The sequence below is a fragment of the Trichosurus vulpecula genome, chromosome 4, assembly GCF_011100635.1.
Source record: "Trichosurus vulpecula isolate mTriVul1 chromosome 4, mTriVul1.pri, whole genome shotgun sequence".
Lineage (NCBI taxonomy): Eukaryota > Metazoa > Chordata > Mammalia > Diprotodontia > Phalangeridae > Trichosurus > Trichosurus vulpecula.
Window position 1 is genome coordinate 184,147,635 of NC_050576.1, and position 9,800 is coordinate 184,157,434.

The following is a 9,800-nucleotide window of genomic DNA, read 5'->3' on the forward strand; positions in this document are numbered from 1 at the left end:
GTGTATATGTGTATATAAAACACCCTTACATTCATTGTGTCCCTCCTATATTCCTCCCAAAGCCAAATGTCCTTGAGGAAAGGTAATGATTGCCTTTTTGTCTTGGTATTCCCCATGTCTGGCATGGTGCCTTGTACCTAGATTATGTTTAATAAAGGTTCATTGAATGGAAGATGAATGTGAACAAAGTGTTACACAATCCCACCATCTTAGAACCTCAGAGCTGGAAGGAATGGAAGGACTTGAGAAGTCACCTATAAGAACCCTGGGTCTTTGAGCTCATATGGTATAGTACTTGGTTTTACTACTGTAAGATTAACAAAAACCAACACCTCAATGATGATGGATAAGTTAAAAAGCAAAAAAAAATTCAGGTATGACTTCATGTGCTCAGTAGATTAAAAAAATCTCTAAATGGCATAAATCCTTTCAATTTAAAGGCTCCTCTCCCAAACAGATTAATCATCACCATGTTTAGGCAAAATGTCAATAAGTTCTCACTCTCTGAAGGAAAAGATTTTCTAGAGAGAAATATATAGGCACTTCCTAAGTTAAGTATTTGTGACTCTTATGAATCCTATGTACATAATAGCTCTGAAGCACTATGAGTTATTCATTTAAAAAACTTATTAATCCCTTCAGCTTCATGAAAGAGCCTTGGCATCTGCACCAGGATTTTGATGCTCACTCACTTTATTAATTGTTCCAATAAATTATAATTTTTAAATTACTTTTTCAGGCTATCACTTGGAGTACTTTGTGCCTTGCTTTTCCCCTTTTGTAGAGAAGAAAATTGCGTGTGTGTGTTTGTGTGTGTGAAACTGACAAGCTTACCACCAGATATATCACTTGCATTCTTTTTGTCTTTTTTTTGCTGAGAATATAGTTTTTTACCAATTGCTCAATGTTCTGCAAAAGATAAAAAAGAATAATGAAAGTGAGTCTTTACTGAACTCCACCCATCTTCCATTTCAACATAATAAATGTCCTATTTATTTTAAAGGCAAAAACACACCAGGATGTATCAGATCAGGTATTAGTAATGATAATGCTAAATTGGCAAAAAGAAGCCAGCCAAGTGAGAAGACTGAAGATGGGACACACCCTCCCAGTTTAGTATATAAAGGATTGCCACAGTCTCTGGGTAGCAAGCATTGCTTGAGCTGAACCTCTAACTGCATCACTATGTCCCAGAGACATACTTCCAGCAAACATTACTCTTCCTCCCGCAGTGGAGGAGGAGGAGGAGGAGGAGGAAGTTCATCTGTCAGAATCTCAAGCAGTAGAGGTTCTGGCTATGGGGTTAGCTCTCTTGGTGGAGGATTTAGCTTAGGTGGAGGCTCTAGCTATGGCAGCTGCTCAAGAGGGGGCTTTGGCAGTGGATCAGTAAGGGGCTATGGAGGAGGCTTTGGTGGTGGCAGCTATGTTGGGAGTAGCTTCGGTGGTGGTAGCTATGGTGGTGGTGGCTATGGTGGAGGAAGCTGTGGTGGAGGAGGCTTTGGTGGAGGAGGCTTTGGTGGGGGAAGCTATGGTGGGGGAAGCTTTGGTGGGGGAAGCTTTGGGGGAGGAAGTTTTGGTGGAGGCATTGGGGGAGGCTTTGGTGGAGGCGATGGAGGTCTCCTCACAGGCAATGAGAAGGTCACCATGCAGAATCTCAATGACCGCCTGGCCTCCTACATGGACAAAGTGAAAGCTCTAGAAGAGTCTAACTATGAGCTAGAGCAAAAAATCAAAGACTGGTATGATAAAAATGGCAATGCAAATCAGCGAGAACCACGTGACTACTCTCGCTATTATGACCAAATCAAGGATCTTAAGGATCAGGTAAGAAACGTCATTTATACTGCTTCTGAACCAATATTGTGCTTATTCTTAGTCTCATATTTCTTAGTCTTATAAATAAGAAGAGCTGGTCTCAGAGTCAGGAGACCTAAGTTCAAGATTCCTCTGATACCTAGCAGCTACATGGCCCAAGGGACCTATGTCCCTTCACCTTTTCCAGTGCTCTTAGTCTCTAAGACCTTAAGTTTCAGAACAGGTTCTGATCTGCATTATAAGAAGGAGTTTCTCACTGGCAGTTACTTAGAGCAATGAAATCACAGATCCAGCTCGTCTCCTCTCCTTCACCAAAAGAAAAAAAAGTAATTGAGATAGAGAAATCTTAAATCAAGAAACAGGCTGCTAATTGTTATTGCCTATGTTATTCATGCAATGGTAAACCATTATTGCTCAACAAGAATGTCAGACTGCTGAAAACTGCCAGGCCTCTAGGGAACTCCTGAAGAAAGGAAGTGTAATCAAAGAAGTAAGAGGGAGAAACTAAGAAAGGAAAAACTAAAGAATCATTCAAATGTTGGGGAAAATCTCTGCTAGTTCTATCAGGGTGAATAAAACATACTCCCAAATTCATAGAAACTTGCTCTCTCTTACATTTCCAAAAGTATGAATTCTCCCAATTGGAAGCAAGAGAGATGCAATTCATATCTTCCAAGGATATCTAAAATTCAGATCTGGTGGGTCAGTTCTAAATACAATTATTTAGGAATATATATAGTACCAAATCAATCAAATGAGTCTTGAAGTCAGTGAAATAACATGATGTGATCAGATCAAAGATTTCAATTGCTGAGTAAAAAATAAATGCCTCGTCAGAAGAGGCATGACTTCAGTAATCCCGGAAGATCCAAGCTTTAGGAAACAGGTGAGTGCACTGTATGTCATTCTTAAATAACATAGATGATAGAACTTATGAGATGATAATCATTAAATTCAGTTCTTAAGAAGCATGGCCTTTTTCAAAAATCCATATACATGACCTCTTTCTCAATTATTTTTCCTCTGTAGATCCTGAATCTAAGTACTGACAATGCTAGTGTGCTGCTGCAAATTGACAATGCCAGGCTGGCTGCCGATGACTTCAGACTGAAGTAAGCAAAGAAAGTAAGGAGTGTGTGCTCCTGAAATTATCAGACATGAATTTAGTGTGGGTAATTGCTTAACAAAAACCAAAATGAATTTCCAATGTCCCCCAAATGGCACATCGTGCCTGGTAAAAAAAATTCATTCAAAATTAAACATTTTCTAGATTATCAGAGAAATTTTCAGTGGTAATAATATCTTCTATTATATTTGAGATCAATAATACTTTGCAAATAACTTCTAAGTCATTTTAGGCTTTGCTGCTTTTACTCAACTGTTACCATCATTTGTGTGTGAAGTGGAATGAACATGCTGAAATAAAATATGAAATCAATTGGTTACCACACTATGAAAAGAATTCTATCAGTAATCAAGTTACTGTTCTGTTATTAATAGCTACCACTCTATCATTAATAGCATTTATCCTTTTTTCAGCCTAGTACAATTTCTTTATCACCAAAAAAATATTCTGGATACAATAAGTATTTAATTAGTGTATATTGTATGGTCTGGACTGCTATGGTATGGTATTTTTACTATATTGTACTGTATTTTGTTACTTTACATTTTCTCAGGCTCTTCTTTCCTACCCTCTGCCCAAATGATATTCGTTAAACAGACTGAGTTATATTACTGATTATACCATGTCTTTTTCAGGTATGAAAATGAAGTGACCCTGCGTCAAAGTGTGGAGGCTGACATTAATGGCCTGCGCAGAGTCCTGGATGATCTGACCTTGGCCAAGACTGACCTAGAGATGCAACTTGAAAGCCTGAATGAGGAATTGGCCTTCCTGAAGAAGAACCATGAGGAGGTGAGATAAAATTCTGCTCCATCCCACCATGCCACACCCCAATCTCCTAAATTTTCACTATAGTCATGAAAACTGTAGTCACATTATGAGCTCTCCTTCCCCTACAGGAAATGAAAGATCTTCAGAATGTGTCCACTGGAGATGTGAATGTGGAAATGAATGCTGCCCCAGGAGTGGATCTGACTGAATATCTGAACCGCATGAGAACTGAATATGAGGCAATGGCTGAACAAAACCGTAGAGATGCTGAGGCCTGGTTCAATGAAAAGGTGAAAATTACTTATTCCTAAAATTCTCATCATAAAGACCATGAATGTGGTCGTTGTCTTCTAATGATTCTTTTCTCTCTCTCTTCTCCTTTGCTTTTATGATCCTAGAGCAAGGAGCTGAACTCAGAGATTGATACCAATGTTGAACAAATGTCCAGCCACAAATCCGAGATCACTGAACTGAAACGCAGCTTACAAGCTTTGGAGATTGAACTGCAGTCACAACTGGCCCTGGTAGGTTAACAATTATCTCTGAACATGAGCTCTATGTTTCCAAAATGGATTAATACATTTCTCACATAAGTATATTTTTCCATAAAGTACAAAGTTTTCCCATTCATTTTTAAGCTTTCCAATACAACTTTGTGATCTCAAGAATGAATGGTCATCAAAGTAGGTGATATCAACATTAGGGCATCCTAAAAGAAAAGAACAAAGTACGTAGTATCAAAATTTTGAAATACATCCAAGATCCCAGCATCAGGGTCAAAAGTGTAAGTGGTAATGGTCTGAAATTACTGAAAAGCTAGAACTAGGTTGGATCACATATTTCTAATTGAAATCCAATTTCTTCATTCCTCCACAAATTTTCTAATTAGAAAGAATTTTGTTGTATTCCATTTAATTAATGATGTTGTCAGTTCACACCATGCTCCTCTCTTCTTTTCAGAAACAATCCCTGGAAGCATCCCTGGCAGAGACAGAAGGTCGTTACTGTGTTCAGCTATCACAGATCCAGGCCCAGATCACCGCTCTGGAGGAGCAGTTACAGCAGATCAGGGCTGAAACAGAATGCCAGAGTTCAGAATACCAGGTGCTCCTCGACATCAAGATCCGTCTGGAGAATGAAATTCAGACCTACCGCAGCCTGCTAGAGGAAGGAGGGTGAGTGAAAGAAATACCACTATTAGAAATTCCCCTGCCTACCAAGTTTCTAGTTAGAAGAGCTTCTCTCAATTTTTGAGAAGCAAAGAGTTGTTAGAGGAGAAATACATCACTTTGTCTGAAATGTTGGTTTCATCCTGCCTGATTTTGGCTGAGGAATGATTTGGTCAAAGAAAACTTTTTTGAGTTCTTTAAATTCTCTGTGTGCCTCTCTGTCTCTCTCTGTCTGTCTCTGTCTCTCTGTCTCCGTCTCTGTCTCTGTGTCTGTCTGTCTGTCTCTCTCTCTCTCCTGATTCTCCCTATCTCACCAAGGTAGAAAGTGAACTGACCACTCATGGTCTCAATCCCAATAGTAACTGGAGTGAGGGCTTTCTCCTGCTCTGTTTTTCCCACCTGGGATGATTTTGCCCTCCTTATGCAGCCTGGTGGATCTCTGCTCCCAAAGGCTCACCTTATGGTGCCATATTTAGTGATGATATCCAATCAGCTTTAATCCCACTGAAGATGACAATGACTCAGGTGATCAAGTCTCAGTCTCCCCCAGTAGGAAGGACTATGAGCATGTACCATCACACTTGGCCATCTATATCTTCTCAAACTATTTAGTTTCTCTAATAGTCCAGTAAAATCTGGGAGAAGGACACACATTTTCTAAGACTTATGGATAACCAATCATTAAAATTTGTCTCCCTTTTTATTGTTCTGGTAGCTCATCCGGAGGTGGTGGCCGTGGAGGTGGTGGATACGGAGGAAGCTCTGGTGGTGGAGGATATGGAGGAAGCTCTGGTGGTGGAGGATATGGAGGAAGCTCTGGTGGTGGAGGATATGGTGGAAGCTCCAGTGGTGGCCATGGGGGTAGTAGCTCCAGTGGTGGATATGGAGGAAGCTCTGGTGGCAGTGGAGGATTCAAAAGTTCTGGCTCCAGAGGAGGTTCAAGTGGAGGACAAGGAGGAAGCACTGGATCTGGTGGAGAATCTCCAACGAAAAGCGGAACAAGGTCAGCAGAAACTAACTGGGGTAATCAGAATCCATTTTAATTTCCTGTGGGTTTTAGTTGTGAGATTGCTTTTTTTCCCTTTCATTCTTCATAAGTATGAAAACATAGAAACATTAAAGAGACTTTCCATCTTCAGAAAGAAATTGTTTTGATAATAATTTTGAAACTGAAAATACAGGCCTTAGATATTTTATGTCTTCACTTGAGCTCGCTCTCACTAGAAGTCACTTAAAATAAAATCTCCCTGGAATATTAGCAATGAGAGAGAAAGGGAGAGAGAGACAGAGACAGAGAGAGACAGAGAGAGAGAGGAGAGAGAGAGAGAGAGAGAGAGGAGAGAGAGAGAGAGAGAGAGAGAGAATGTCAGAACTTTGCTTCACACACAAAAAAATAAATTTTTCTTAGAAAAATATATTCTGAAGTTAAAATAAATATGATAGAATCCATTAAAGTTCTCTGATGCCTCACTGTGATATAGAAGTGATTCTGTATTCTGAAAGAATGTAGCAGTCCAGTGCAAACTGGAAGCTGAAGATCCTACAGGCAAGATTTTTAATATGAGCCAAGTGACTGGTTACAGGTCTGTTGTTTGAGAACCATCCTAGTAAGATGGGAAAAACTCTTCTCAGGTTGGCTACATGATGAGGACTGTTTTAGTTAGGGCAGCTCTAGAAGGCCATCTAGTGAATGCTAAAGGATTTTGACCTATGTTGGCAAATAGAAGACCCCCACCAACAAAATCACAGATCCTTGAATATTGACATAGTAGAGCATAATTCAAAACTGAAATTTTAAATAAAACTAAGGAAAGGCCATTGCTGTTGGGCTCTTTTCCCACGCTTTCCTTTAGATTAGGAATCTATTTTGTGTATCTACATTAAAGTGTTTTAGTTGGCAAATATGCCTTTCAAGGACCAAACTGCAATTTCTCTGATTCTAGGAGGGTATTCAAGTTAATCATTTGACTCATTATTACTTGCTAATTTTCCTTGCTCAAATTCAGTTTTGGGGGACTCTTAAACTCTCCTCAACTTCATAAAGAGGAGTACCCTTCATTATATAGTACAACTATCAATACTGGTCATTTTTTCACCTACAGATTCTAATAGAAGCCATTTAATCAAGACCATCGTTGAGGAAGTAGCCCCTGATGGTAGAGTCCTTTCATCCAGAGTGGAATCAGAGACCAAGAAGCACTTCTATTAACCAGTGTTGATATGGAAGGTTCTTTCCCTAGACCACAACATATCAGTGTCAGGCAAAGAAAATCTCCATCCTTCCTAATGGTCATTAACATCTTCTCTCTCTTTAAATACAAGGTGTCTAAAAGGTTTCTCCTGGTTTCTTTCCCATTCTTTTTCATTTAACCAGAGAGTATTCTTCAATGAAAACTCACAAAAAACTTTCTTTTCCTATTTACTGATATATTTCAATAAACTTCCTTACTGATGCAAACAATGTAATTGTGTACACGTTATCTTTCTTTTTTGAATGGGACATTCAAAGCCTTAACAAGAAAGGTTATAGTGTCATAAGAGTCAAAGTAAGATACTAGAGAAACCATCCAATCTAATCCAGTCATTCTGCAAGGAAGGAAACTGAGTCTCAGAGAAAGGAAATGGCTTCCTGAAAGGCCACACAAGTAGCAAATCCCAAGGTTAGATTTGACCCTATGTCATCTGATTCCAAACCCAGGGCTTTTTCAAAAACATATTGATAGCAAACTTCTATGGTTGAAAATTGTTTATCTAAAAATTGTTTGTAAGCATATCTTAATTTCCTGAGACAGAAGTCTTGTCCTATATTGGACCAATGCTCTAAGATTGTGTAAACAATTTCTCCTAAAACAATGCCCATACATTGCCAATTTTAAGAGTGGTTTTCTTCTTAAAGGTATAGAGTATGTAACCTATTTCTAATTCTCTGGCATCCAATTACATGATTTCTGGGAAACCACAGTAATTGGAATTACAAAAAGTCACAATGATCTGCTCGCCTGCCTCCTCCTGCCTTTTAGTCGAAAATGTGAACAGCTTCTCACATCCACATTCAATTGCATAAAGAAATCAATCTTACCCTACATGTAAGTAGGACGGGAAAGGGATAAAAGAAGGGGAGGCTGATCAAAGGGATGGTGGAATTGGGGAGGCAATAGATGGTCAGGTTAAAGGAGAGGCAGAGACAGAGAGACAGAGAGATAGAGAGAGAGAGAGACAGAGAAAGAGAGAGAGAGACAGAGAAAGAGAGAGAGAGAGACAGAGAAAGAGAGAGAGAGAGAGAGAGAGAGAGAGAGAGAGAGAGAGAGAGAGAGAGAGAAAGGATAAATAAGGGAAAACGAGATCAAAGGAAATATAGTTAGTCATAATAAATGGAATGGGATAAACTTGCCCATAAAATGGAAGTGTACAGCAGAATGGATTAAAAACCAGAATCCTGAAATATGTTATTTACAAGAAATGCACTCGGACCAGCAAGTTGCAAACAGAGTAAAAGTAAGGGAATGGAGCAGAATCTATTGTGCTTCAGCTGAAAAAAAGCAGGTTTACAAATTATGATCTCAGACAAAGCAAAAGCAAAAATAGATCAAATTAAAAGGGATAAACAAGGAAATTTTGTGTTGTTCAGTCATGTCTGACCCTTTGTGAGCCAATTTGGAGTTGTCTTGGCAAAGATACTGGAGTGGTTTGCCATTTCTTTCTCCAGCTCATTTTACAGATTAGGAAACTGAGACAAACAGAGCTAAGTGACTTGCCCAGGGTCACATAGGTACTAAGTGTCTGAGGCCAGATTTGAACTCGTGAAGATGAATTCTCCTGATTCCAAGTCCAGTGCTTTATCCACTGAGCCCCTTCACCGTCTCCACTGATTGAATATAGAAAGTTCTATTGGTAAGTCCAAAAGTCAAAATCACCATCATTTAAGGCATTCCTTGTGCTGGCTCGTTCATTCATTTATTCAAATGTTGGTGAAGCATGTTCTACATCATTGCAGTACAATTCATTGCAGATATATTCTAGATCCTATGGGAAATAAGTGACTAAATTCTTGTTGGTTGTTTTGCATAGTGGTAATAGTTGACAAAAATAGTTCTGAGCAGCACTGCCTAAGTACTCTTTCCAATCATCCTTTTTTGCTTTTGTTATGATACTTTCTCAGTCAGCTTGGACCTATCAGTCCACCCACTGATATTAAATAAGTTCATTTGCCTCAGGCATTTTGCAAACTTTGGAGTGCCATATAAATGAGAACTGCTGTTGTTGTCCTTTTTCCTGGCTGTCAAAACTGCCTGGTGAGCATTACTGTCCCATGTGCTTGTGGGTCAGTTTCTTTCCTTCCATATGTCTGTGCGCTGGAGAAGAATGTTTTTCCATTGTCAGCCATGACGAATTTGTACCTGGTCCTAGATTTTCCAAATTTGTGAACTAAATTGTATCATTCAACCCAAGAGACATTAGGCTCCAGGGAAATCGGGTGATTAAGAACAGACATTCTTATTCTATAGATTTTGGGAGCTGTGAACTTGAATCAGAATACACACATACATGTGTGTATATGTATGTATATATACATATATATATACACAAACATATTCTAATATATATACTAATCCAAGTTGCATAGCCCCCAACATATATGTGCATGTGTGTGTACACATAAACACACATGTACATATATATGTAGATATATTTGTGCATATTTAATTTCTACAGAATCAGCTTCCTTTATATTTGTATGCATTTTAAAAATATAATTCTACAAAGTGGTGCACAGATTTTACCCAGTAGTCAAAGGGATCCATGAAACAAAAGGTTAAGGAGCTCTGATTTAGAGTAAAGCTGGGTAAATGCTTGCTGGGGATATCCGAACCACGGACAGGGTGAAGGTGAGCTAGGATTCTGAGAGAAGTTGTGGAGGG

At 39.0% G+C, this 9,800-nt stretch overlaps 1 protein-coding gene across 1 annotated transcript; it reads left to right on the top strand.

Annotated features, from left to right (window-relative positions):
• Positions 1–1,185: 1,185 nt before the first annotated feature.
• LOC118846615 (keratin, type I cytoskeletal 10-like) lies at positions 1,186–7,090 on the top strand. Its single transcript, XM_036755341.1, has 8 exons — positions 1,186–1,824; positions 2,845–2,927; positions 3,577–3,733; positions 3,841–4,002; positions 4,111–4,236; positions 4,673–4,887; positions 5,597–5,904; positions 6,984–7,090. Exons 1-8 carry the CDS (start codon positions 1,186–1,188, stop codon positions 7,088–7,090), a joined length of 1,797 nt encoding a protein of 598 aa, XP_036611236.1.
• The last annotated feature ends 2,710 nt before the right edge of the window (positions 7,091–9,800 follow it).